The sequence below is a fragment of the Amblyomma mixtum genome, chromosome 2, assembly GCF_055824585.1.
Source record: "Amblyomma mixtum isolate Tamu chromosome 2, ASM5582458v1, whole genome shotgun sequence".
Classification (NCBI taxonomy): domain Eukaryota; kingdom Metazoa; phylum Arthropoda; class Arachnida; order Ixodida; family Ixodidae; genus Amblyomma; species Amblyomma mixtum.
In genome coordinates this window covers 238206777-238221526 of record NC_143013.1, presented here as the reverse complement: position 1 = coordinate 238221526, position 14750 = coordinate 238206777, and the positions used below count along the sequence as shown (strand labels likewise).

The 14750-nt window shown below is 45.9% G+C and overlaps 1 protein-coding gene across 1 annotated transcript; it reads left to right on the top strand.

Annotated features, from left to right (window-relative positions):
- The first annotated feature begins 3030 nt into the window (after positions 1-3030).
- Positions 3031-10139, top strand: LOC149363074 (uncharacterized). Its single transcript, XM_089568429.1, has 3 exons — positions 3031-3351; positions 7662-8944; positions 9767-10139. Exons 1-3 carry the CDS (start codon positions 3031-3033, stop codon positions 10137-10139), a joined length of 1977 nt encoding a protein of 658 aa, XP_089424555.1.
- Positions 10140-14750: the final 4611 nt, after the last annotated feature.

Genomic DNA, 14750 nt, shown 5'->3' with positions numbered 1-14750 from the left:
GGACTCTTTTCTTCATAGCTTCGTGTTCCCCGAACTTTTCTTCGCGGTTTAATTCGTCCTTTCAGCGCCCCCCAACCCCTTTTCTTCACGGCTTGAAATTCCTTCCCTCGACTCGAGAGGGGGAGCCAGCCATCACCAGGGACATGGAAACATGGAGATGCGTGCCTCTTTTCGACGCCCGTTCCGGCGTGCGCCAAGAGCGCCGACGATGGGCGCGTACGCGCAGGAAGTGTCGTTGAAGTTGGGGCTTGCGCTGTTTTTTTACTTCCGACACTGAAGAACGACAAAGCTGGCGCGTCTGCCAAACCGGTCCTGAAAGGTCTCATGCATGAACGGAGCCTTGCCGGCTCACGTAAAACAAAAAAAAAAGAAAACCTCACAGCGGCTATTTTGTCACTCCTGGCGAAGGGTCAGTCCTGAAGCGGTGAAACATTTCTGAAAAATCCCATCAGAGTTTTTGGAGAGAATCGGTTGCATTCTTTGACGCCCTGGTTACGCAGGACTGCCACGAGCTTTGTGAAGAGCGCAGTGCAAGGCACAAAGAGTGGCATAAAAACAAATTTTGGTCGATTTGGCGTGGCTACGGCAAATGCGAATTAGGTGTGTTAGCACAGCGGTTTCGATATTCGTAATCGGATCCACTGCGCACGGCTGGAAGTTGATGCAGAAGATACCCAAAGTCCAGCGCGAGAGACTGGTAGTTTAGGACACGGGATGTTCGGCTGCGGCGATGTAAGAGCTAGTGCTGTGCTGCTGAGGTGTGTCGTATTACGTGTTATGTCGATCTGCCACTGTTTTCCTCATGGTTTGTACATTGTTCGTGTACATAGAACAAAAGGCGATGATTTAGTGGTCTGATGCAGTGGCCAGCAAAACTAATCTAATCGCGCCGTCCGAATTCGAAACCCACTCGGGCCGTAGTGTATTTTCTTTTAGTTAATTTTGTTTAAGGTCAAGAAAACTCCAGACATACAGACGGACCTAGGCGAACACTAAGATTGAAAGCCTCACCGCCGGATAAAAAAAAATTCGATCGCATCAGGTCGCTGCTGTTCCATCGCCATGCGGAGGCAACGGCAACGTGTTCTCCGGCCGCCCGATGGAAACGCATCATCGTGCGGCCGTGGTTCTCGTCTGTTGACTTAATGAAGAAGACGGTACAAGAAAAGGCTGTACCGTAGAGCCTTTACTTCGTAAACAATTCATTACACAATCATTATGAACAGGCGAGACCTTTGTGCGGCGACGTAATTGGTGAAAGCTTCGAAAACCCCGTGTCCTAAGCCTGTGTGTCAAGAAACCAGTCGTATGGATCAAGGTATCCATTTCTCTACAGATCATTTGTAGATGACGAAAGCGACACAGCCGGAGGATCTGGTTGCGTGTTTCGTTCTCGAATATCTTATTTACACTATCACAAGACAGACGCCTACACTTGCAAAGCATCACGTCCTGTGCCGATCCAACCCCTTCTAACCGCTGTTAAGGCTCCACCAGCGCTGGTGGAGGCCTATCGGTGGTCTGGCTCTTAGGCCTATATCAGTTTTTAGGTGTGCGTGTGTGCACGCAAACACACAAAAGGAAGCGAAGAGTGTCAACAAAAAGTTGCGTGAATGCAAGCGCTATTCCTATGTAAGCGCATCAAACTATATCATATATGCGACGGCAAATCTCATGAAAATGGATATGCGTTTCAGGAGGACTATCTCCATAATACTGCACGGATGCAGGAAACGGGCGCGATGCATATTGTGTTGCTCTGTTCCGGAAAAATGAAAACATGGTGATTGAGGTTATACGTAGATGTGAAATACCGTAAATTAGCCTCATGTCCTGCTGCATGTATCCGGTAACCATACGAGATCAGCCTACACTGACGGACCCATATGACTGCAGCCTCTTCGAGCAAAAAAAAAAAAAAGTGAAAATAAATCCGCAATGCCGTGTTTGCACTACTGCTTATGCGGCCGCTAGTTTGTTCAATGACAGTTTTGCGTAGCGGGTATAGCATGTGGTAACATCTGTCCTGCTATCGGTAAACAGTCCTTCCTCTGCGGCAGGGCAGTATTATATTTTTAACTGCCCAGAAGGCACCTATCGTAGTTATCGCTGTAACGTAGTTATGGAAACAAATGAACAAACAAACAAAAGAAATATTGCCGCGACGGAGTTTGCAACCCGCGGCGGTGCAAACAAATCAGTCTCGCTGGCCTGTACAAGAGAGCACTATGCTCTCGCCGAAGCTAGGGCCGAAGCGGATCACCGCCTCTTGCTAAACTGCAACACACTCTCACGCTGTGCTTTGCGCCTCGTCGTCTTCAACAACTTCCATCTGTGCCCAAGTCATGAAAGGAAAGGAAACAGGTACGCGGCGCTGGTGTCCACATGCAAAAACTTGCTTTCGAAAAATATTTCGTACTAACCAGTGCTAAACTCCCCCCAATTTTTCGACGGAGACGGCGTGCGTACAAGGTACTAGCCACGGTTCGGCTTCTTTTCTTTCACCCCAGCAAAGAAGGGAGCGAGTAGGGGAGCCACACAATCAGCCCGCCTTGAACACGCTGAGTGACAAAAGAATAAAGAGAATCTCAGCCGGGGCACCGAAAAGCTGGGTTCACGCGAGGGGAGTACCAGTACACACTAAGTGGACAATGGGGGAAGGTGAAGGCATCTCTCTCCCAAACCAAGAAGGAGGAATGTAAGAGGAGAAGGAGGAGCTCAACTTCATGCGGCGCGTGGTGGCGGATTTGTGAACTAGGGGCGCATGAACCAGAATCCTGGCCATATAGAAAGTTGCTCCCCAGCATAGGGTGGCTGTGATGCAGCCTGTCCTTTCTTCAACCCTCCGACAATTCTGCGAGATGTATTCTTGTTTTACTCTATCTGCTTGAACTGGGCGTAGGTTGTTTTTCAAAATATCTACTATCACCACCAATTTTCGGCCGCAAGTTGCCACGGGTTGCCACGTGTTTCCACGGGTCATCACGGGTTGCCGCGTGAGGCCTGCACGTGATATGAAGGAAGAAGAAGATGACTGCTCTAAGGCCGGCCCATGAAGCGTTGTCTCCCGTTGCTGGTGACCTGATTTCTCCTACGCCACTACGAGCTCCAAGAAAAAGGCCGCAGACAATTGCCGTTGTGTCCGGCGTGCTTTTTGGGAGCGCGGTCGCCTGCACACTCGTCTTGCTACTTTTCTTCGTGCCACCGGGACCTGGCAAAGCGAACGCCACCCAGAATCGCTTCTGCTGTCCTCAGGAAGCCGCCCAGCTGTTCTCCCTCATAGACAGGAACATTGCGCCGTGCACGGACTTTTACGGGCACGTCTGCAAGAACGCCATCAACGAAGGAATCGTAACAGAAAACGCCGCCACGGACATCATGTTGAGCGCCGTTCTCATGCTACGGCAGCGCTGACAGAAGGAGGTCGTGATGCCGTCCTGAGCGCTGCCAGCTTCGTATGAAAGGCGTTACGGCTACTTTCTCCCTGTAGTATAAAAATTTCCTTAAGACGCCCGTGGCATTTGCGCCGTCAGTCGAACTTCAAGGTTCAGCCGACATTGAGAATGATCACTTCTAGAGATGTGCCGCCAAGCTCGTTTGCGAGATCTCTTCAGATTATTGCTGCACCAGGAGTCTTTGCTTATTAGTGCGAAAGCGTTATTGCAGACGTACCAACCCCGAGCAGGAATCTTGCCTTGTGCACTGTCTTGTCCAAACACCTTGCAACAAGCTTGTCTTGTCTTGTGCTCCGGACTAACCCGAACTTACCTGAATAACTCGGGTAAGCTTAGGTAATTTGGAGGAGTCTGACAGGAAGTTGGGTAAGTTTGGAGGAACATCGCGCCAGCTGTGGCCAGTGGGAGGCACGCGACAGTTAAACTAATGATTGTTCGGGAGAGGTTGCTTGGGAAGAGCAACATGGTTCGCGCAACCCCTACCGGTCGCTGTGATAGGAACAGCCACCTGCCAGTGTTGTGGCGCATCGCTTAACCGCTGCGCCACTGCGCTGGCAGTTGTACAAGGACTCGCCGCGGTCTACGAATGTTAAGTCGATAATAACAAATTCTGCATATATGGGCATTTACCCACTAAAGCCCTTAAGGGAGAGCTTAAGGATACCCTTTTTCGCACGTGTACTGGGGTTTAACAAACCCCTGCCACTTTTTTCCCTGTTATATCTTCGTAAAGTTTAGACATGCAGTAATACTCTTTTCAGGAGCATGGACGTTTTGTTCGTGCGTAATAACAGCACGCTTGAGCTTTGTAGGGGAATCATAATAGTGGCACAAAGCGATGCCATCTTCTCTAGTGACCCTGACAAAACGAGGATTGCAGTATTCAGATTCTCTGAAATGTTTATCCACTGCGATTCTGGGCCAACCTTAGTTTTCCACATATAGCCTAGCTGTAAAAGTTTCAGGCCACATTGTAGGCTGGGTGAACACAACTCAAATCCTCACCTTTTACAAGCTTTTGGTCGTAAGGTGATCTTTAAAGGCTCCGGTGTATGGCAGAAGAGCGAACCATGTGTGAATCGAAGGCTTTTTATTAATGATGTGGCGGCCACCATGAGAAATTTTTCTTGACACTTCTAACCTGTGGCCGTATAGAAGATGATTTTCAGTGTCTGACGGCTTCATCTAAAGCGCGCCAGTTTTTTTTTTTTTTTGGCTTTGAAACAATCTGGTGGAAAATTTAGACGACGCCTTCATTCTGTTCTGCTTGGCCTAGCTAGCAGAAACTTCCTGAAAGGTTATGATGTCTTTGTAGTTACTTCCAGCAGGCTCTTTTTTTTTAGAAAACTGCTTACCGAACGAAGTACTGAGTTCCCTCTGTGCACGAAACCATCATTGCCATCGCTTCTTCTGAATTATTTTGCTCCCATTAAAAGGAGAACGTAACACCTCCAGGACTCGGTGTGGGAGCCCCAGTTCTGGCAAGCGAATTGATAAGGAGAATGACTGGAAGTTGCAAGCCTTTGGAGAACCCCACTTCGAAATTTGAAGAGCACTTCACTACGGCGTCCCTCATAGCCCGAGTCACTTTGGAACGTTGACCCCCTATAAACCTAAATCTATCTTTTGGAGGATATCTCTAAACCTGTAAACACTTTCCGATACCAATTATCTTCTCTCCAGAATAAGAAAACGAAAGGGGAACGCGTTTTCTCGTCTATAGTGTGTAGCTTGAGTAGATGGTGCCAGTTGGATAAGTTAAAATATAGCGCATCAACAAAGTGTGTGGCGTACGTTCTATGTCAAAAGCGCTTTGTGGTGCATGGTTTCATTTCTCTTGCTTGTGGTGAAGCCTGGCGTCTTTTGTTTTGTTTTTTTTGTGCGATAGCGTTAAGAGGCTCACTCCGAAGAAAATGTACTGTGGCCAAAAAATCCGCGCACTAGCGGGAGGGCAGTGACATCACACGAGAACAGAAAATACCCACTGGGTAGGAGTGACTGCTACGAGATGAAACAGGGTGTCGGGCACGTAACACCGGGATCGGTTACATCCATGCATGCAAGCATCGATTTTCATTGTTCAATTCTCGTTTTTCAAGGAATGCATGCACGGCGGGCACGACCACGGATGCCTCATAGAACGGCAGCGTGACCGCATAATTAACAAGCGGAAAACTGCCATGACATACATGGCATTTACTGCGTGTTACCGAGCACCGAGATCTATGTCGCTTGACAATTGTGAATCCAGGGAAAAAATATCAATAGACACACATTCAGTTGGGCGAACGCCTTTATAAAATTGGTCTATAGACAGTCTATAGACTTGCCATCGTATAGATGTTTCTTTTTGTGTATTCATGTACTATGGACTGTTCATAGACAAACGTCTACTAAAAGTGTATGGCCGTAAATGCATAGATTTTCTATAGACTTTCTATAGCATTTGTGTTGCCTGTAGACTGTTCTCTAGGATATGTCTGTAGAGATTCTATAGAGTTTATAGACATGAGTCTATAGACAGTCTATGGAGAGTCTAAAAGAAATTGTAAGGGCGCAGTGATACTACGGCTAACAGAAGCGCACCCACAGAACACTACGCACCTGACAGTGCTGCGTGCGTACGCAAGATGCAAACATCGGTTGCCTACGCTGCGGCCCCCAAGACGGGCGCGTCACCAGCTGCGTCAACAACATGGAAGCTCTCTGCTCGATTGCTTCGGACCAAACACTGTGTCGCAGCTGCATTTATCGGCACGAAAGCCTGCTTTAAATAGTGGCATTCGATTTAGAGTGAGCCAGTGAGGTAAAATTCGCACGTTCTCACACATACGTCAAGTAGGAATAACAGCTGGTCCTTGTGTTAAAAGTGAATACAGTAGAACTGTTTACGTTGTCATATGGAAGCGACATCCGTTGAAGCAGTTCTGCAGCTTTCTGCCACTTTTTCCATTTTCATTGTCTTTTATAACTTTTCGCCTTGAAAAAACAATGGCTGGTAATGCACTTACCTTTTCGATTAATTATTGTCGAAAAAGTTTCTACAGCCCAGAGGTAAAAAGGGTTGACTTGTTGTCACCACATGTCGCGACAATCTGTGCGTTCACATAAAGGACGCTACAGCGTGGCAATAAAGTCTCGTCGTAATGTCATTTACAGCGTAAGTGGCGCAGCGCGAGCTGTGTACACTATCTTAATACGTCCGCCCAACTAAAAGTGTCTAATGTATGACAAGTAACTCAATAACTTTTGCATAAACAGTCTGGTTTTACTGTGCTTTGCGGCGCGGCGATATTGAGCTTACAGGTGATGACGACACATTTGACGCTTTGTATTTTATTCAGAGGTTTATGGTTAATGGTTTATGGGGGTTTTATGTCCCAAAGCGACTAAGGCTATGAGAGATGCCGTAGTGGAGGGCTCCGGAAATTTCGACCACCTGGGGTTCTTTAACGTGCACTGACATCGCACAGTACACGGGCGGCTCAGTGTCTGCTGACCCGAAAGACGCAGGTTCGATTCCGGCCACGGCGGTCGAATTTCGATGGAGGCAAAATTCCTGAGGCGCATGTACTGTGCGATGTCAGTGCGCGTTACCCTAGGTGGTCGAAATTTCCGGGCCCCTTCCCTACAGCGTCCCTCATAGCCTGAGTCCCTTTGGAATGTTAAACCCCAATAAACCAACCTCGTTTTCCTCTTCTTACATTGGCATGCCTATAGGCCAATACACATGCAACAACGCACGCAGCTGTCAGGAGCGTTCTGCTCCTGTGTTCTGTTTAGATGACTTGTACGCATCTCTTGCATTATTGAATAAATGCCACTGAATTTAGTTTCATCCTAGCCTGCTGCCAGCTTATGGTTCTTAATAGAGCAACGAGAACAATTTCCCTGAGTCGTTTCTCAAGATACCTTCAAAGCTAGCTTTTTTTTTTTTTGCAGGAGAAATAAAAACCGAAAGTACTCAAAGTAGGTCTTAAGAAACCGTGAAATTTAATTTTTCATTGCTCTACCCATGCTTGATAAACCTCAACGAATGTATTAAAGAAGTAAGTTCTGAAACGTAAATGTATTTGACTGCAACGCACAAGTATTCCACCACTGTTTCAGGTTTATTTCTGGTTGAGATCATATCATCTGGTTGAGATCAGATCAGTGCGTCAAAAAAAAAGCCTGTATTTCTCTTTGTTGTTGTGATACTCGCAGGTAAGCATCGGCGGAAATATAGCTAAGGGTACAAACCTGTACGCTTCAACAGCGGCAGCTACTCTCCACCACCTGTACACATCCTGCGTGAGGGAGATATGGCAACATGAACTGCTTCTCAAGGACATCGCTGCCGCTCTTCTCGAAGTGTCAAACTTCAAGACTTATGCCAGTTCCGCCGACTTGCTCCGCTTCGCCCTTGATGTACAGCACCGCTACCGATTGGCCTTCTTCATTGATATAGCGTACAAAGCTGGGTCCATCGCTTTAGCAAGGAACTACATGCGCATGAGGTCTTACACCCTTCGGTGCTCTGAAACTTGTGTCGAGATGATCCTCTGGAAGGTCAATGCTTATTTCGACACCAATTACACCCTTGAGCACCTTTCAGAGTGGGAGGGACGCCTCCAGTCCTGGTCATTTGGGCGTACCACCGTTGAGGTGACGCTGGAGGAGCTTCGCGACGCGTTCAATGGCCTAAGTATTTCGCAGCTGAAAGCCATCCTGCAGGAGTTTTCTATGGATTTCGACGAAACAAAGCCCATTTACGCACGCTCCAAGGAGGTCACCCTCGAAGAAATACGGCTCCTGTGGAGCACATCCCACCAGCCGTTGTCATTGTGTCACATGATGACGATTGTCACGCTTGATGCGTTTAACCAGATTGGCATGTCGCGCAAGCGCAGTTATCCCTCAGCACGCTCCGCCATGTTCTGCAGCTCTCATGGATACGCACTAGAAGAACTGTGGCGCATGACGTACGTCGCGGCCCTCACAAGTGAAAAGAAAAATGTCCAGCTCAGAAACATTTTTGAGGCAACCCGGCGCTCATTCGCCAGATATGCTCCGCTTCGCGAGATCATGGCGGCCTTAAGTAACGTAGAAAAGTTCGATGCTATGGTCGCAAATATGTCTCTCCTGCTGCCCATCGACCTCACCCTTCGGGACGTTGTCACTCCCAACCTGTCCACTGAGGGATTCGCCCGGAACTACTTCCAAGCGCTCAGCTTCGAATTCGACGTAAGAACACAAAAGTCGCGGCATGGCATGATCGTAATCAGAGATGACCTCCAGAACGAAGTGAGGAGTGAAATGCTGTTCGTGAACAACACTGCCCTCTATGTGCCAGCTCCGATGTTCGGCTTACTAAGCGCCAACACCACCGACCCGATGCTTGCTGACGTACCCGTTGTAGGCACCCGAATGGCAGCTATTATGCTGCTCAAAGTTACCAACGAAGATACCTGGTCTCCGCTGACACATCAGGCCATATTGCGTTACAGGTAATTTGAATAGTATCTCGCGATGAATACCTCTTTTGCGGAGCAATGCGAGATCAGGGAGAGAGTAAGCTTTCATCCTTACAGTGAATCTGTCTTTTAACATCGACCATCTCGCCCTGGACTAGTGCCCGCTCGCTCGTCTTTTATTTTGTATCTTTCTACATTTTATCGATATATCGCAAGAATAGCTAGCACAGTATAAGGATGATAATTTTATTGCTGATCTAGCTAGAGAGACCGTTCACCATGGGCTCCGAAGAATACTCCTGGGGTACCTCTGAGATGATCATCACTGGCACCCTTTTCTACACCTGCCGCTTGAAGTAATCATGAACACATTTTCTTCTCGTTTATGCGCAGAGAATTATGTTTCAATATGACTAACGGGGATAATAGCCGATATGCTGCAGTTTATTCCGTGTTATCCTCAACCAAACCAGTTTAGACTGCCATGTGCAAGTCGTACCGCATTGTAATCGTTAAATGGGGCATCTTAACTGAAAGCATCAGCTTGCAGGCCAACATTTTCTGCTTTAAATCACGACTTTAGCACTCCGTGTTGAATCATACACTTTGTTGCGTTGTAAAGTCCTAGTTCAAACACCCTGTATTACCCAAGTCAGATAACCTGTCTTTTATTGAAGTGATTGCGTGGATCCTGCTCGAGTAACCACTAACCAGCAAGGGAGAATCAAGAAAGGCAATATCCACAGCGGTTGCAAGGTTAACTCTTAGAAGTTCTTTTTTTTTTGCTTATACTGTACTAGCGGCCGATGTATTCTCAAGTGTATGTATTCACTCATACTTCGCACTTCCTTACAGCGACTGCCTCGTGAGCTCCGTGCCGGGGTTGCAACCGTACGAAGTGCCAGCCGCCGGCGTAACTGCCATGAGCGTGCAGATTGCACTGGATGCAGTGGGGGCGTTGCCCGCCTTGTCATTCACAGGCCCTGCTGCAGCCGACTGGTACACAGAAAAGACAGCTTGGAGCCTATACCGGATGTCCAACGCCCAGTTCTTCTACCTGCGCTTTGCCTATTTCGTCTGCACTACCGACAATGGGGCAGCGGACTCAGTGAACGCGGCTATGAAGATATGCCCCGATTTTGCCGCCGCCTTTCGGTGCAGTGCTTACCCACGCGTTCCCAGCAGTGTAGACTGTGCGAATGCTACGCAACAGTCGACTGCTGCGTGATGTGCTACTATATAACTCTTGGTTTCGCTTTTGCGAAGAGTCTAAAGTTACACTTATTTGTTTGTGACACTTGTCGGCCATCTCACACTTGTTCTTGCGGCCTTACGACACGTAAGACGGCAATGCAGACTGTTTCTTACGCTCTCTAGAACTTACGACGTAAATATTTGGAAACGTTGTGTCCTTCCTGTTTGCTCATTGTAAATATGATTAACGTGTACTCATTAGACTTGGTCGTCTTCGTCTGCGTTCTCAAAAAGTAGCCGGATCAATGTCTTCTAATTGGTTCTTCGTGCTCAGACCTTCACACTATATAAGTGAACTTTGCGGAAACGGACTTTTACTCCGGGGATTTACGCATCAAATTGGTCATAAGTGGTAATGACTGGTTATGGTTGCCATTCACGGTTAAGACTCACGCAAAGATCTTGGTGAAATCCCTGTGGTGAGTTTTTGAGTGATCGCTGAAAAAAAAAAATCTTCCTTTCTTGCTCACGCGCCTATTACGTGCGCTTTTGGAGGTCATTGAACTGTGTACTGCTATCCATGGTTCGTGATTTGTGCCCTCTGCAAGTGATGTCTCGCAATGGCGTTTTGCAATCAGTATGAAGAAATATTCCCTGATTTCCCTTATTCGAAAAATTGGAATACTGTCCGGTGATTCTTCATAATGGAGAGGACAAAAGCTTGCTTGTGAAGTGATTTTTATCTAGCTTGAGATGGTGCACTGAAACTGACATTTTGACGGTTGCGAGAGAAATGCGGTAGTAGTAGAGTTACCTCGTAATTTCATCTCCTTTGTGAGGTATTCTTGTTAGCATTCCCAACTCAAAGTGTGCGGTTCTTCTGTTCCCTCCGGTAGTGCGTGATTTAAAAGCTCCAGTTTCGCGGAAGATGCGGTATGAAGTTCAGTACTTGGTTTCCGATGACGCAGTCTGCTCATCTTGTTTGTAATGTCCGTGTCATTCCTTTTCCTTATTGACTACTTTTTTGTACATTGTATTACATGCCGTCTGTTATTACGCATTTCGCGTCACCAGCCTACTATTGCTGTTGACAGCGTAATACTACTATTCCTAACGATGATGTTGATTCCTTTCTCTTACAACACTATAAACATGTGGCTCTGCGGTTCCATAAGGTGTCGCATCCAAGAATTTACCTGGATGGGAAAAGTATGTGCTAATATTAGATTACTGTAGTTCTGAATGAAATTCAGGTTGCCCGGCCCTACTCAGATTTCGGCATTTGTCCGCATCTACACAAAACAGCGGTTGCAGCAAAAGAGCCAGTAGGTTTATGGAAGCAAAAATTCTGGATATGTGCATGGTTACCTTTTCAGGCATTAGGGGAACGTCATTTTTACTTATTTTCGTACATCATGTTGTTGGGAACGTACTGAGCGCGCTTAAAAGAGAACCTGTTTTTTTTTTAGATTTCATTACTGTCCTTTCTTTTGTGACATCGTCTCCCTTGTTCCCAGGGGGCGGCAAATCTGTGGCACAGCTACTCAACGCGCTCTCAGAGAAAGACGTAGATTTTCGAGATATGTAGAGAACCAACGATGTCTTATCAATTTTAGTGCACTAGACCTACGCTTACAACTCAGCAGTGGAAAGCTGGAAAGGTAAAGGAATCTATACTTTTTCTAAATAGCTGTTTGTAGGGTCGCTCTTGCAACGTTGCAAAGTAAGCATGAAAAATCTCACCAGGCAATGCGCGGTGCTATGGACGGACATGGCTACGCTTTCTGGTAGACTAGGGGAAGTGTGTTAAAATGTGCGCTTCTATAAAATATTCTTTGCGCTTTAAGTGAGGAATTGTGATTGCGAACTTCCACAGGTTATAAAAAACATATCTAATAACCCATAAAGGCATGCGGTAGTCAGAATTTTGGTACAAACATTCCCTAATCCAACAACTAATGAAATTTTGAAGCGGATAGTGTAAAGAGCTTATGGGTATATGTTGATTTTTCTTCCATGTCCTCAAATTATGAAACGATGGGAGAAAAAATTGCCTCAGTAATGCTCTGGAGTACCGTAGCGGTGGCGTAAAGGTGTTAGCAAGCATCCCCCTCGCATGCGATTGGTTTGAGGTTCGATTACCAGTTCCACCCGGTACCCACTGGTGATAAATGGGTACAAGCTTTTCCCTGGCCTGGTGATAGGCTTCTTCAGGGTGAAATGCTTGGACAATGAGTCTTGGACCCCATCTTGCTAGGTGTCGACAAAAGACCTCTTGCCATGGCGCTGTTTGGGCAAAGCTATTTTCGGGCAGTTAAAATTCATCGTCATCATTAAAATCTTCGAGTAACTTTTATACGGTCCAAATTATTATACTTAGACAGGAAGGGTTGTTAAAAATTTCTCAGGCACTATAGCCTTAACAAGTTGGCTCAGAATCTGCGCGACTGAATTCACGGTTAAAAATTTTATTCCGATACCTACAGCCCCTATTGAGGGCATTTTTGTAAGGGATACAGGGGCAAATTTACATTGCTACATAGGTGGCACAGTATAAAAAAAGCGCAAAAAAAACAGACAACGACACATTCTAGTCTTAAAAAAAGGGGGGGTACTAAAAGAGTGTCGAGACACAGTAAGGCGTGGTAAAATAAAAATTTTCATACGGATAGCCCATGGTAGCACACACAACATGATAGCACATAGAACATGGTACGGAAAAACATTGAAATTTTTGTACAGAAAGCGCCATGTATAAAAAAAAGTAAAATGGCCGATTCTTCCCCAAGAACACTCGGGTACAACAGTGAAAGAGACCCGCCAAAAAAAAGGTGACGCAACAATAAGTACGACAACGTATTTTCAAAAGAAGATAGCGAGGCTGAGACAACCTCTTCTGGCAATTTATTCCAATCATGCGCTGTTTTAGGAAATATGATCTTTTGAATATACTTACACGGCACTGGTATTCTTCAACTTTAAAAGAATGATCTAAACGGGAGGATACGTACCTGTAATCTTTCATATAGTTATTTTTGCCAAACCTGTCGCTTCATAAAGGTGTTGTAAAACAGCGTCGGCCGCAGATACTTCCGTCTGACTTGTCAGAGGTGCCACCCTACATTTTCGCCTTCTGAGAGGAGCTTTTAGTAAAGTCATTGTTTGCGTACGCGAACCGCGCCGCAGGTCTGAATTCTTAAATGTTAACTAACTAGTATTTTTGTGTCAGGATCCCAAGTCGCACAACCATATTCTAAGATGGGACGCACATTTGTCAGGCGTTTTCTTCAATGTAGTGAGTGCCTGCTTGAAGTTTTGTTTAAAACAAATTGACACTTAGCTGGCTTTAGCAGTGATATACTTTGCATGGTTCTTCCGGGAAAGTTGTTAGTAAGGATTACACCTAACCACATGTATCTGTTAACAAACTGTGTGTTTCTGTCTCCTAGAAAGTACAAGGTAGTTAGAGGTTTCCATTTGTTTTCAATTGAAGACCAGTACATCTGGAGAAATGTAATGTCATGTGCCACGCATTGCAACCTGTTAGGACATTGTTTAAGTCACTCTGAAATTGATAGGAGTCCCTTACATAAGTGGCATCACAGGGTAAATGCAACAGTCGTCAGCGTACAACCTCACCCTACTAGAGCCTTGTCAACTATATCATTGATAAATGTTAAGAAAAAAAGAGGGCCCAAAACTGATCCTTGGTGGACACCCGATAGTACTCAAATATCTTATGTATACACCCCTTCAAGATTAGCATGTTGCTTTCTTCCGCCAAGGTGGGCTTTGAGCCATATCTCTAGGGCCGGTGGAATTTTTAGGGGAGACAACATCAGCAACAACAAACTGTGTGCGACCGAGTCTAAAACTTTTTGAGAACCTAAAAATATACAGTCAACCTGGTATCCACTGTTAGTTGGAAAGGAAAGTTTGGGAACTAACTGTATTAAGCGCGTTTCGCAAGGAAATCGCTTTCTGAAGCCAAGTTACGTTTCTCAAAAAAAGTCGTTTTACTGGAGGTGAGTGTTTAAATTCGTGTATATGATATGTTCCAACGATTTGCTTATGGCACTTGTAAGGGAAAGCGGTTGTAGCTAATAATTTTTGTTTTGTGCCACTTTTATATGCAGGGACTATATTGGTACTTTTCCAGTCAAGTAAGGCGCTGGTATCAGTTGATTTGTGGAAGAGTGATACCAAAAAATGCGCGACAAAAACTGCGCAGTTCTTCTGTATTGAATTCAGAATATGATCTGGCCGGATGCCGAGTTTACCTTGAGCTTCTATAATGTAACAAGTTTTGTTTGCTTTCATTTCGCTGTCTTTGTTGTTTTTTAAAACCTAGAAGAGAAAAGAGACATTATTAGAACAGAGCATAATTCAAGTTGTATTTGATGAAAATAGCTCCGGTTAGCGTCGAATCGCTTTTGAGTCGATAGTTTTCCCCGGACCGCAAATACGCATGCCGTCACGGAGTACTTAGGTTTCGAGGAAGCATCGTGCACCGTCTCCGTTTGACAAATTGTGTGTCGAACGCATGGATCGCCAGCAAATAATATTACACAGTGCTTCAGGCACGCAAAGCTCTGACTCATGATAAGCTCGCTTGCATCAGATGCAATGAATCTGGCCGAGTGTC